The sequence below is a fragment of the Aspergillus ambiguus genome (assembly GCF_047715705.1).
Source record: "Aspergillus ambiguus strain CBS 117.58 unplaced genomic scaffold BDV59scaffold_51, whole genome shotgun sequence".
Classification (NCBI taxonomy): Eukaryota; Fungi; Ascomycota; class Eurotiomycetes; order Eurotiales; family Aspergillaceae; genus Aspergillus; species Aspergillus ambiguus.
This window is the reverse complement of record NW_027395564.1, coordinates 40972-54500: the sequence shown is the minus strand read 5'-3', so window position 1 is coordinate 54500 and position 13529 is coordinate 40972. Positions and strand designations below refer to the sequence as shown.

Below are 13529 nucleotides of genomic sequence, written 5' to 3'. Positions count from 1 at the left end.
GACCAAGTGCGGGACAGCCGTGTCACGTGCTGTAGACAACCCCACCGCCTTCCCCTTGCTTCTGACTCTTATTCAACTGCCTATTGCGTACAATCTTCTACTGCTATCCCATACTGCAGTGTTCACGACCGATATTCACTTCTACATATGACTCAAGTTGGTGTATCTTTCTGGCTAGAACCGTTTCTCTTATAGACTATATCTCTTCAAGCTACATACCTGTGAGCATCCATCGAGCATCCAGAGCATGGGACGATGAAAGGTAAAGCCTGCTGTATCCAGTGCTTCTACGTATTAGAGAACCTTGGAAGAGCCCAATACTTTGCGCGGTACAGTATCTTGATTCTCCCCACCCCGCGCTCGCACCGAATGCAAAGTGGTTAGATACTTTCAAGCAGCTCTTACCCAAGTGGATTGACTTAAAAACTGGACTGTCAGTGTATATGTAGCTGACGACACGTGATCATGTCATATGCACCGAACATTCGAGGGACAGATACATCGACATATGCTAGTATGATGGTTGTTGTGATCTTCTAGGTAGTTAAAATGCCCATTTAGCTATCTTTAACCCCCATTGGGTTAACGATGCCAGAAAGACATAAGGGTATAGCCCACACTATCAGGCCGTGCCCAGCACCCCCCCTTCATTAGAGGGCTAGAGTGCAAGCTGGGCAAACCCTGACGGTAACCTATCTATCAGGTTCTTTACCTAGTATGGGCCTATATCTTATCTGCTCGATGGGTTGAGTTAGTAATGAAGGACAAGCCATCCGAAAAGGATAAGAAGAGGCCCCTGTTCTACTTCATCTATCTAGGTCAGCTAGATTTGGAAGTTAGGAAGCGACCATACAAATTCTCCAGCTACGGAGATATTACAAGCACATCAAGTGAAAGTATCTTCGTTATATCCCCACGCAATCCGAAATAAGGTATAATATCTGCGACGAGCTCTTCTCGTGCAAAATGCACCTCCAACGGCACGTATTTGATATGCATTCGACCGTGACATAGCTTCGGCCACTAAAACGATGACGTTAGCATTAGATGGAAGCCTAATTCTTGCCTGGCCGCCATCTTACATTTCTTTCTTTCTATACATTATTGGAGGTGCATGCTAGCCTTCAGTCACGGGGGAGTTGGAATTCACGCATTATTTATAGAAGGGTTTCGTTTAGTTATTTTATTTAAAATGGTATGCCAGGTCCGCGAGAGAGCAGATCCATTTAAAGTGACGAATTGATCACTCACGTCATGTCATTGTCATGTATCCCGAATATTGGGACCATCTCTATCTCTGGTAGGGCTTGATGATTACTATTAGTCGTTCTGACTTGGTGATCAATCCGTCAGCTATTTTTGCTTTTCTCCTTCTTCTCGATAGCGCATTGGAGAAGTCCAACAAGGCTCCAATTGGTCCACGCAACACATCACCCACCAGACACTCGCGCCGCAGCTCCGCTACTCCACACACGCTATTGGACCGCATTCGAGGAGGCATGTGTCTAGCTGCGGTGCTAGTGTAGCTCGGTGGCTTAGTGCCATCAGTACTAACTCTTGTCAATAGCACCCGCTGGATCGCGAAGGGCGGCACATCTGCGAAGATGAGAATATACTATCGATTGCAGATTGTTGGATGTGCTTTGTTTTGAGAGCCTCTACCTGCTGGTATTGGGACTCTACCATTAATTATCAAAAGTAGCCGGTTCTTAAAAGCGATCTGCTTTAGTGCTTTTATTGGCCATACAGACCCTCACACTAATGCATCTTTCAATGTGACAGCACCATGGCCGCCGCAGAATTGGCGTAGTTCTCAGCTGACTTCTAACCCAGCCTCCCGCTCGATACGTCTCTTGTCCAGTTTCCTTTGGTTTCCCTTTCTTTGCATGCTTCCCCCGTCTATGGTGACTGGGCCCTTTCTTTTGTCCCTGAGCTGATGCCGAACTGCGATCAATAGCAAAGACCGCCTCGCGGATAATCCTATACCACCGAAGGATTTCTGTCACAGAAAAGTCGAGTGCTCATTGTGCTGAAAAGTATGGCTAATGTTTGCATCGTTTTTCACACAACGGCTCATGGTAAACACAGGACGCTCCGTCTGTTTGTGGCTACAATATTCCCACCTCTCGACCGAAACGTCACGTAAGAACGTCAATGGATCCTCTTAGCGTCATTGCGTCTACCATCGCCATCATTCAGGCTGTTTCTGCGACCTACGGTGCAATCCAGCACCTTCGAGGCCTTCCGACGGAATTTAACGAAGTGAGTCGGACACTTCCTCTGGCACAAGATACCTTGCGTCTGGCCCATGATCAACTTCAAGGAGTGGCCCTGGATGAATCATCGAGGAAAGCCCTCCAGCCTTTAGTTAGCGCCTGTAAAGACAAGGCCCAAATGCTGCAGGATATCTTTGAGAGCGTTGGAAGAGATGCGAAGAATACGAAAGATGAATCCGTTCTAGCCTTCTATCGCAATTTCCTGCTCCGCATGGGAAAGGCACATCGGGTGGAGACCCTCATGCAGGGGATCTTGAAGGCTTTGGATGCCTTAGCTACCAACCAGTTGTTCAGGGCGGCTACGCAGGGGCAGATAACCCTGCTAGAAGAGGCTATTAATCAGTTGGCGAATGTGGATTCTTCAGTCCCCGACTCGGATTTGGAGGGCTACGGACGAAACGTCGTCCAGCATAACGCTTCTGGGGCAACGGGTTATATATCTACCATTAGTGGTTCAGACCATAAGATCAATTCTGGGAGTGGCAAACTTTACAATGCTCATACCATGAACTTCGGTACGGAGTGACAATATTGTTAGCCAGATTCAATGCATTCAATGCCAGTAGTCTGACGTTCCTCTTGTCAGTTCCACCCGATACAGATTACAACGCACGGAGAAATATTCTCAAGGCCCTCCATACCATACCGTATCAGGAGAGGAAAAACAGGAATCCGGATAGAGTTCCTGGTACGTGTGAGTGGTTCGAAGGCCACGACCTGTTTCAGAAGTGGAAGATGAGCAAATCATCAAGTATGCTCTGGGTATCTGCAAATCCCGGCTGCGGGAAGTCCGTGCTAGCAAAGTATCTGGTGGACTCTGTACTCCGAAGCTCTGAATCCAGAACAAGGTCCTATTTCTTCTTCAAGGATGATGTTCAGGATCAAAAAAGCGCGAGTACCGCTCTCAAATGCATTCTCCATCAGATATTCGTACAAAGGGATGTCCTCTTCTCAGAGAAGATTGTTAAGCATTTCAAAGACTATGAACCACACCTTCATAGCTCCCTTGATGATCTCTGGGATATCCTTATTATGGTGTCACAAGATGAGAACGCTGGCGAATTAGTATGCATTATTGATGCATTCGACGAATGCGAAGACCAAAGTCAGCGCAAATTTGCTCAATTCCTACGGAAATACTACGACACGGCCACGAAGACTACGGCTAACTTAAAATTTCTCATAACAAGTCGACCTTACGATAAGATCGGCCGCGGCTTCCATCCCCTGGATATTAAAGGGCTACCTATTGTCCACTTAAAGGGGGAAAGCCAGGCTGAGAGGTCGAAGATCGCACGGGAGATCGATATCTACATAAAATACAAGGTCTTACGTATCCGAGAACGGCGATCTCTCGAACAGGACGAGGAAGAATTACTACTGGAAAACCTCCGACGCGTCCCTAACCAGACGTATCTATGGGTGTATCTCACTTTGGAGTTAATCGAAAGCGAAGTCGGCATCGACAGAACCAAGATCAAGCATCTTATTTCTTCCATCCCCTCATCGGTCCACGATGCATACGAGAAAATCCTAGCCAAGGTTCCAAAGCCCGATCAAGCCAGGAAAATGCTACATATTGTTGTCGCTGCAACACGCCCCCTAACTCTGGCAGAAATGCGCCTTGCGCTGACTCTGAAACCAAGCGACAAGTCCTACAAGGATCTGGATAGCATGCCTGGAGACCGCATCCATGAATATGTCACAGAGATCTGCGGTCTCTTCGTGACTATCACGAATGAGAAAATATATCTTCTTCACCAGACTGCGAAAGAATTTTTGGTCCAGGAAGGCGATCATAACTTTCTAGAGCATAGGAGCCAACCTATATGGAAATCTTCTCTGAAACGTTCCGAGTCCCACAGTATCCTGTTCCGGATCTGTTTCTGGCACCTCCGCTTTACAGAGTTTAATAAATTTAAGATCAGCTCCCAAGACGAAGATTTACAAAAGAAGGTATCTGGTTACGTGCATAATTACATTTTTCTTGACTATTCTGCTCTGAACTGGGCTACCCACTTCCGGTCGTCAGGTATCAAGGACGATGCGGTCATAAAAGAAATATGCGATATGTGTTCAAACCGTTCAACATGGTTTAAGGTTTACTGGACAAGAATACATGCCAAAATACCTCGGGGTTTTACACCACTTATGATTGCCGCGTATTTCGGTATTGAGAGAGCAGTAGATCTTCTGCTTCGAGACGAAAGAACTGCAGTAGGATCCAAAGACAGAAAGGATTCCCGTTCAGCACTCTCTTGGGCTTCGGATAACGGATTCGATGGTGTTGTGGAGCTGATAATCAAACGCCCTGGGCCACTTAACACTATCCGCAGACGACTACGCTTGAAAGATGCAATAATAGACTCCAAAGATATATGTGGCCGAACACCGCTCTCATACGCTGCCTGGAATGGACACTTAGCTGTTGTCCGGTGTTTAATTGAGGCAGGAGCCAGCGTCGACCAAAAAGACAAAATAGGGGGGACGCCCATATCCTACGCCCTTTCCAGTGGACATGTAGGTGTTGCGAGCGAGCTGACTAAAGGAGCACCCGTCGATTCAGTCGACAATATTCGTCGTGAATTGCTGATTTCGGCTGCCAAGAAGGGCTACGAGACAACTGTCCAGCGACTGCTTGATAATGGCGCCACTATTGAGGTAGTAGATAATACTAACAGGACACCGCTGTCATACGCTGCGGAAAAAGGCCATGCTTCTGTCGTGAAGATGCTTCTTGACACTGGGAAAGTGAATGTCGATTCCAGGGACACTCAGCAACGAACGCCACTGTTATACGCTACAGAAAAAAGTCATAATACTGTCGTGAAGATGCTCCTTGACACTAGGAAAGCGGATGTCAACGCCAGGGACTGTCAGCAACAAACACCACTGTTATGGGCCATATGGAATGGTCACGAAGCTGTGCTGAACACTTTCTCTAATTTTCTAAACCTGGATATTGATGCGAAGGTCTCTTGGGAACATACGCTACTCTTATGGGCCGCAGAACATGGCAATATTACTGTAGTAAAGGCACTCCTTGACTGCAGAAAAGTGGATGTCGATGCCAGGGACGCTCAACAACAAACACCACTATCTCGGGCTGCAAAGAATGGGCATACCTCTATGGTAAAGATGCTCCTTAACACTAGAAAGGTAGATGTTAATGCCAGGGACTCTCGGCAACGGACACCACTATTATGGGCTGCAACATATGGCCATGATGCCGTGATAAAGGCACTCCTTAACACCGGAAAGGTGGATATCGATGCCAGGGACTCTCGGCAACGGACACCACTATTATGGGCTGCAATATATGGCCATGATGCCGTGGTAAAGGCACTACTTAACACCGGGAAAGTGAATGTCGGTGCCAGGGACTCTCAGCAACAAACACCGCTATCATGGGCCATACGGAATGGTCATGATACTGTGCTGAGCACTCTCTCTGATTCCCTAAATGTGGATATTGATGCGAAGGTCTCTCGGGAACATACACTACTGTTATGGGCCGCAGAACATGGCAATATTGCTGTAGTAAAGGCACTCCTTGACTGCAGAAAAGTGGATGTCGATGTCAGGGACTCGCAGCAACAGACACCACTATTATGGGCTGCAGCATATGGCCATAATGCCGTGGTAAAAGCATTTCTTGATACGGAGAAAGTGGATGTCGATACCAGGGATTCGCAGCAACAAACACCACTATTATGGGCTGCAAAATTTGGCCATAATGCCGTGGTAAAGACACTCCTTAATACCGGAAAAGTTGATGTCGATGCCAGGGATTCGCAGAAACAAACACCTCTATTGTGGGCTGCAATATACGGCCATGATACCGTGGTAAAGGCACTCCTTAGCACCGGAAAGGTGGATGTCGATGCTAGGGACTCTCGGCAACGGACACCACTATTATGGGCTGCAACATATGGCCATGATGCCGTGGTAAAGGCACTACTTAATACATGGAAAGTGAATGTTAATTCCAGGGACTCTCGACAACGGACACCACTGTCATACGCTGCAGCAAATGGTCATAATACTGTTGTGAAGATGCTCCTTAGTACTGGGAAAGTGGATGTTGATGCCAGGGACTTTCTGCAACGAACACCACTGTTATGGGCTGCAGCAAATAGCTATAATACTGTAGTTAACACGCTCCTTAACACCGGGAAAACGGACGTCGATGCCAAGGACACTCAGCGACGAACGCCGCTATTATACGCAGCAGCAAATGGTTGTGATACTGTCGTGAAGGTGCTCCTTGACACGGGGAAAGTGGATGTCGATGCCAGGGACTCTCAGCAACGAACGCCGCTTTTATGGGCTGCGAAATATGGCCACGACGCTGTGGTAAAGATGCTCCTTGGCACCGGGAAAGTGGATGTCGACGCCAGAGATTTTCTCCAACGAGCACCACTATCATACGCTGCAGAAAATGGCCATGATGTTGTAGTGAAGATGCTGCACAAAGGAACTTTTCGATAGCATTCCAAGTAGTTCTCCGTCAGCAGTCATGGGAAAGGTGAATCAGAACACAAGAAATCAGCTTGACAATTATATTTTTTTGGATCCCATGGAGATGGATTACGGAATTTCAGCATGGAAGGGATAGATTATCAGTCTCCAAGTACCACCTCGAATTTAAGGGCCTGTCAATGGGATTGTCGGGTATTAAGCTCCCGTAGAGCTATACTGGTCAGTTGGGTTAGTTGAATTCATCAGTGCATTTCGCTAGAGCGTGACACCACTGAGCGTAACTCCACTTGCCAATTCCTGCCTATTGGCTAAATACTAGGGCCTCTACCAAATAAACAAATGTATTTCTAAGAATTAATTAGAAACTCGTTTAGGACGTTGCAATCGCCTATGTCCTAGAATATGACAATCAATGCACCGCGCGTGGCACTCCTACGCGCGGCTCAACTGCAGAAAGCGACCGGTAATGGCGAACTGATCCGCCGCGTTGACGAGTGCCGGCTACTTTTCATTACAGCCTCCGAAGATCATGACTGACCTCCAATCTGGCCCTAGAAACCATTTGGGGCGACGCGGCTTTGCGATACAGAGCTATCGGTCCGAAAACATACTCAATGTGCCGTTCATTTCTTAGAATATGATTCTTGGGAATGTGTTTGACAAACGGCCATTCCATTATAGATTTAGGAGAAAAGTCTAGCCAGCCTCCAGACGAAGCTTCAATTTCCCCTAATAACAGAACATCAGCCGTGCTCGACGATTATACGTATGATTTCTTCTCACAATCACTTTCTGGAGGAGCCACGCGTGGAATATTCGGATGGCTAAGATCGACAGGGTACCCTTCCAGCGAAAGACCCATATATCAGCATTCTTGGATCGATATAGGAGGTACTGAATGAGGAAGAAGCTCCTGACGATACAGAATCGAATGTGGAGGTACAGTCTAGTCCAAAGAATGTTGAATGCTGGCTCGAGGGTACCGAATAGTTTAGTAAAAAAGAATCTTTCAGAAATGTTTTGGGCCTATTCTAATGTTCTCCTAGTGCTTCTAATATAAGCGCTGAGTATATCAGAGTATCGATCTCTACACTAAACAAGATGAGACATATCGGGTATAGTCAAATGCGGCGCGAGGTAGCCATGCGTAGTGTGGAAAGGCCACGGTTCTAAAATCAAGAGCCATACAAGACCATGCCCATGGTCTCTCCACCGTCACCCAAAAGTCCTCCGTACGGAGTACAGGAGCAAATCGGGGCTCCACTTTCCTAATATGGCCGACGGGAGGGCAAGTGGAGAAGTAAAAGAACGACATGAAACCAAGAATGACTGGCCCTTGATACAACCTATACGCAACATTCATTTTCAGCTGGATATAAATGGTACGTATTGGTATATTTGGGGCAGGTATGAGTGCTGACGTCTAGAAACAGGCTCCTACAGAAGCACTTTATCTAGATAACGCTTCTTTGCAGAAGCTGACAACCGTCGTTGTCTCCTGTCAGCCAATATTCCGACTGGGTGAACAGGAAAGAAGCCTCGCCAAAAACATCACTCCGGAAAAATCTGCAATCGTGACTAAACAGACGGTGTTCTACCCACAAGGCGGTGGCCAGCCAAGCGACACGGGCATTATCGCACTCGGCGACGGCGCAGAATCGAATCAGGAGGACAGCTTCCACGTAGCGCTTGTCAGGAAGACTCTCGAAGGAAACATTCTCCATTTTGGCACCTTTACCTCTCCTGCAGCCGAACAATTCTTCATTCAGGGCCAGGTCGTCTGCCAGAGCATTGACAGTACCAAGCGAAATTACCACTCTAGGCTTCACACTGCAGGCCACATCATCGGACTTGCAATGCGCCTCCTCGTCCCCGAACTTGGTGAAAGGAAGAAAGTAAAAGCGAACCATAGTCCCGGGGAAGCGTGCATGGAGTTTGAAGGGCTGCTCTACAACGAGCATAAACCGTTGATTGAAGCCAAGGTGAACGAACTAGTGCAGAAGGAGCTTCCGGTTCGTATATCATGGTGGGATGAGAACAAGGTGCAGAAAACTTCGCTGAACATGGTGGAAGGCCTACAGCTTGGAGGGAACGGCAACGTACGGATAGCTGAGATTGGCGACATCGACGCGAATCCTTGTGGTGGTACCCATGTCGCACATACAGGGTTGACGGGGTATATCACCATACGGAAGATCAGCAGGCAGAAGGGAATAAGTAGAGTGTCTTATGAGGTGCCTGTTCAGCTGTAATCTATAGGATAGTTGCGGCTTTGGATCGAAAAGATGTGAACTGTATATATTTAGAGACAACGTGGTCTATCTGTAATGTACATTGTATCATCAGCGTAGGCTGCGACGCAAGAAACTATGAGTTCTCTATGGCAAATTGCAAGGAGACCTCCCATTTCTGGCCTCCAGACCCATATCCCCCGCCGAGTCGATTCTTAATCAAACTGGATATACGTTCACGCACTCGAATGAGATTCTCCTCGGACCCCGACACGCGAAGTTTCAAGTTTGCCATACAAAGTCCGTAATGTACTTGCCAGAATCTCGCATCATCAATGCCAAAAACACACGGGTCGGCTTCGATATCGCGGATCACATCACTAACCCCTTTGCCAGAATATGACATAAGAAGCATTGAGCCCAAGGTTTTAACCAAGCGAACCCCAATCACACACATTGAGATTGAGATGGTGCTGGACAAGAAGACATCGAGCCAGTTATAGAGCTGAATCGACACCAACGGCAGCAAGAGCAGGAGCGTTGAGCACGACAGGGTTAGGAAATGAGACGGGTTACTAAGAACGGACGGAAGTGATTCAATATATCCAAAACGGATCGTTTTCCCTATGCGTCCGTGATTCTTGAGGCCAATGGCGGAGACCAATGTTGACGAAATTGCCAATAACGCAGTGAAATCCACGCTGCCTATAGAAACGCGTTCATGGGCATGCGGGTGGTGTGGCTCGTGGCCCGAGGAGGACTCCAGAAAGTGCTGGAGACTGTGGGAGATGAGATCCATTCCCATGAACAGTAAGAGCACGCACATCGCAAAACCAGCCAACACCTCTGCACGTTCCAATCCGAACGGGTGTCGGACACTAGACCTTTTCCATACCTCGAAATTGCCGAGGACATCGACAGCGACACAAAGCAGTGCGCCGAGAGAGTCAAAGAGAATCAAATGTGATAAAGCCGTCATGGCCAAAGAGCCATGCGCACTCCATAAAGTATAGGCCGCAACGAACATATGGCAGACGCTCCACCAGAAGCGGGTTTTTTGATCCTTGGACATACTGGCACGACATTCTGCGAAAGTCGGGATAGGTAACGAGTTTGGTAGTGCCAGGGGAGCTCTCGGGGGAGGTTCAAGGAAGATCTGATGCGATATACTACTGTGCTTGTATTTGTGACCACGCCGTTGACCGATATTCTAGTCCACAGATGGAAGCATCAGTCTCATTCATTTGCGCCAACACTGATAAGGGAGCGCCAAACGTACCGACTTCACAACCGGGCTCTTCGCCATGGTCACTGGTTTAAAATTAAATGGCCCGGAGGCGCCATTGTCACCTTGGCCATTCTGCGCCGTGGAGTCCGATGGACTGAGGTTGAAGGAAGCGCGTGTCGGGCTCAGGCGGTTGCGATCCTCCGGATCCAAGGGAGACCGTTGCGGAGGAAAGGTATCAACTAACGGCGACAGAGAATCCTGATCATGAATGGCTCCCAGATTGGGGGTATTGCCTGAACCATTGGGAGGATCGTCGGGGGGCGGAGTGGGTGTACGCGGAGGAATGGGAATGGGTAAGTTGGAGGCCATTGCCGCCGATGTGAGGAAGGGCTGGCGTCCTGCGCCGTGGAAGAGAAAGCGTTGAGGTCAGGTTCAGGTGGGTTTGGAAGCCGATGGGGTAGAGTTACACCAGCCAGTCTCAGGGCAAAGAGCAATCTGTGTCTCCCGAGGATGGGGAGCGGGAGGGCGGACGAGCGTGGCCGCGAGAGTGGAAGCGCGGAAAGGAGGCGGCGGGGAGATAGGGCGGCAGCCTCAGGCCTCGACTCAACTCGTCGCATCATCGATTCGATTCCGCCTCCTCTTCCTCCACCCTCACCATCTCCCTCTCTTTCTAGACCCTTCATCTGCTCCACAACATCTCTCGAGTCATTCGTCACTACTACTTCCGACCGGCTTCCTTTTTAATGTCGGGTTTCTCTGTCCTATCCTGGACTGGCGATGCACCCAACTTAGGCAGCTTGCTTTGAGGAGCCGAACCCCCCAAATCTCCGATGCCTGGCATCCTCCGGCATCCATGGATCACCGCGGCTCTTTCTTTTTCCTCTTGCTTGTGTTCTATCTTCTTCTGAGTTCGCAGTCGCATGCCCCGCTGATTGTCCAGGATCGGGAACATCAACGCGAACTTGCAAGAGAGCGCAATGCGCTTCGCATGCTGAATGAGTCCAAATATGGAGATTTCGACCCCCCAACGGACCGGTGGCTCCCATTTTCGGGTGTCAGGAAGAACGATAGCTATGCGTGGAATCTTCTCCCCGATGTGCAGGACAGGGTCCGTTATCAACTACAATCGGCCTTCACCCGTGTTGGATTAAAGCCTCCACCGGCGCTCGAAGATCCGGAGGCATCCCCCGCCCTCAATATGTCCCAGCTGATGCTCCCTGTGTATCGCAATGCGACAGGTAAACTGCGGGGCGACTGGGTGCGCCGCCATGTTGATAGAGCGATTCCCCGGCTAAATACTACGGCTATCATGCTGGAAAACGAGTATTTCACACGCGAGTTCAGTCAGAATGTCACGGGTAATGGGGGTACATTCTATCTCGATTTACGGGAAGGTGGTGGTGAGGAGCTGCGTTTACGGTCCGGTCATGTCCGGGAAATTCGCGCGACCCTGGCTGTGGAATCCGGTGATCTCTGGGGGAACACTTGGTATATACCGCTTTTTGGGGTCCATTTCCCCGAGACGGGAGGAATCATAATGAGCACAACAAGCGAGAAGTTCGGCGGGGTCTTCTCGCTGCCTCACTTGACACTCAGCCCGGATTCGCACGATCTTGCCCATCAGCTTCTAATAAAATCACTCTCAGACACCGTCTCGGAGAAACATAATCGGCCTCCTACCCTGTTTCCTTGGTCCTCGCTGGTCGGGACGGAACAGGTAGAATTCCCCGCGCCGAAATGCGAACACATCGTCTACTTACAGCAACACCCCGTTGCGGTGAATGACTATCTTGCTGATAGACAAGTCATCGAGCAGATAGAACAAGAATTGCGATATCCCATTGGTGCACCCATCCCAGCTCCACCTCTTATGGTCATGTCAGCTACTGTGTTCTCTCCTGACTGCGGATACATTCTCGAGACCAAGGGGGCACCGGAATACCCTCCATCTGAAGGATTGTACCTTATAGGTCCGAAGCTGGAAGAATTTGGCAAGTTTTCTGCCCGCGTAATATTCCTGGTCTCCGGAGTATTTGTGGCACAGATTGCTCTCCTTCTGCGTCAGATCAAAGAGGCATGTACGCCGTCCACCAGAAGCCGAATCAGTTTCTACACAATTGCGCTCATGGCCTTCGGAGACGCGTTTGTCCTCGTATTCCTTCTGTTGGAGCTCTATCCGGCTGTGTCCTTTTTGATCATGACTATGTCCTCCTTCCTCACCTTTCTCTCCGTTAGCTACATTGGCATGAAGTTCATGATGGAAATCTGGGCAGTCCAGGCCCCGGAACGAAGAGAACAAGATCGCCGGTCTAACCCTGTAACAGCACGTCCCGGGAGCCTCCCTCTGCCCGCCACCACAGCGCGGCTACGAGACTCTGGTGCCACGCCAATTATTCTAACTCCTGATCAAGACCCTCCCGCTGAGGAGATGGAGCCGACGCCACCTCGCAACACGACACCAACAGCCGGGGAAACAAGGAATGATGTCGGCGCCATGTATGCGCGGTTTTATTTCATCCTCTTTGTGATGCTCATCGTCTCCATCTGGTCTTTCCTGTGGCCCAATCGGATGGGGGCGATCTATGCCCGGACGCTTGGGTTCATCTACTTGTCATTCTGGACCCCTCAGATCTACCGCAATGTGATGCGTAACTGCCGCAAGGCACTTCGCTGGGACTTTGTAGTCGGTCAGAGTTTTCTTCGATTGTTCCCGTTTATGTATTTCCTGACAGTACCTGGGAACGTGTTGTTCGTCCGGCCGGATATGACGACCGCCCTGGCGCTAGCAGGCTGGATCTGGATCCAGGTGTGGGTGCTGGCAAGCCAGGACATTTTGGGTCCGCGGTTCTTTATTCCTCGTGGCTGGGTGCCCCCTGCTTACGATTATCATCCGATTGTGCGCGATACTACGGGACCCGGAGAGGACCTTGAGTCTGGCGGCGTACTCCCGATTGGAGCACTGAGGGCAGATGAGAGGGATGCCTCTAGTGAGGGGAAAGACGACGACAAACCACGGTCGAATCAGAGAAAGAAAGCAGTGTTCGACTGTGCTATCTGCATGCAGGAGATCGAGGTACCTGTCCTCTCCGCGCCTGGAGCTGCGGGAGGTAACAGTGTCGCCGATGGAGCTTCCAGCATTCTCAGTCGTCGCATGTACATGGTCACGCCGTGTCGCCACATTTTCCACAGTACTTGCCTGGAAAGCTGGATGCGGCTACGCCTGCAATGTCCCATTTGCCGCGAATCCATCCCGCCTGTATAGATTTAGCATGTCTATAACGTTCAATGTACGTTATTTTGTGAATGATAGAA

At 49.4% G+C, this 13529-nt stretch overlaps 5 protein-coding genes across 5 annotated transcripts; 4 read left to right on the top strand and 1 right to left on the bottom strand.

The window, feature by feature from the left end:
* Nucleotides 1-92: 92 nt before the first annotated feature.
* On the top strand, nt 93-995 carry BDV59DRAFT_187968 (uncharacterized protein). The gene has a single exon (XM_073691320.1). It carries the CDS (start codon nt 758-760, stop codon nt 929-931), a length of 174 nt encoding a protein of 57 aa, XP_073543487.1. The 5' UTR covers nt 93-757; the 3' UTR covers nt 932-995.
* A 907-nt stretch (nt 996-1902) lies between these two features.
* On the top strand, nt 1903-2907 carry BDV59DRAFT_135354 (uncharacterized protein). Its single transcript, XM_073687049.1, has 2 exons — nt 1903-2036; nt 2089-2907. Exon 2 carries the CDS (start codon nt 2155-2157, stop codon nt 2800-2802), a length of 648 nt encoding a protein of 215 aa, XP_073543486.1. The 5' UTR covers nt 1903-2036; nt 2089-2154; the 3' UTR covers nt 2803-2907.
* A 5124-nt stretch (nt 2908-8031) lies between these two features.
* On the top strand, nt 8032-9010 carry BDV59DRAFT_210963 (ThrRS/AlaRS common domain-containing protein; the record flags this gene model as incomplete). Its single annotated transcript, XM_073695696.1, has 2 exons — nt 8032-8058; nt 8192-9010. The coding sequence occupies 2 exons, from the start codon at nt 8032-8034 to the stop codon at nt 9008-9010; spliced, it is 846 nt and encodes a 281-aa protein (XP_073543485.1).
* Nucleotides 9011-9047: 37 nt separating this feature from the next.
* Nucleotides 9048-10752, bottom strand: BDV59DRAFT_187961 (cation efflux family protein family). Its single transcript, XM_073691319.1, has 2 exons — nt 10269-10752; nt 9048-10199 (listed from the first exon to the last, which is right to left on the bottom strand). The coding sequence occupies exons 1-2, from the start codon at nt 10584-10586 to the stop codon at nt 9126-9128; spliced, it is 1392 nt and encodes a 463-aa protein (XP_073543484.1). The 5' UTR covers nt 10587-10752; the 3' UTR covers nt 9048-9125.
* Nucleotides 10753-10850: 98 nt separating this feature from the next.
* On the top strand, nt 10851-13527 carry dscA (ubiquitin-protein ligase dscA). The gene has a single exon (XM_073691318.1). It carries the CDS (start codon nt 11071-11073, stop codon nt 13477-13479), a length of 2409 nt encoding a protein of 802 aa, XP_073543483.1. The 5' UTR covers nt 10851-11070; the 3' UTR covers nt 13480-13527.
* Nucleotides 13528-13529: the final 2 nt, after the last annotated feature.

Coding starts and splice junctions, on each gene's coding strand:
- BDV59DRAFT_187961 (XM_073691319.1), bottom strand. CDS start 10,586: ATGGCCTCCAACTTACCCATTCCCATTCCTCCGCGTACACCCACTCCG. Junction 10,200..10,268: donor AGAGCCCGGTTGTGAAGTCG/GTACGTTTGGCG, acceptor TCTGTGGACTAG/AATATCGGTCAACGGCGTGG.
- BDV59DRAFT_135354 (XM_073687049.1), top strand. CDS start 2,155: ATGGATCCTCTTAGCGTCATTGCGTCTACCATCGCCATCATTCAGGCT.
- BDV59DRAFT_187968 (XM_073691320.1), top strand. CDS start 758: ATGAAGGACAAGCCATCCGAAAAGGATAAGAAGAGGCCCCTGTTCTAC.
- dscA (XM_073691318.1), top strand. CDS start 11,071: ATGGATCACCGCGGCTCTTTCTTTTTCCTCTTGCTTGTGTTCTATCTT.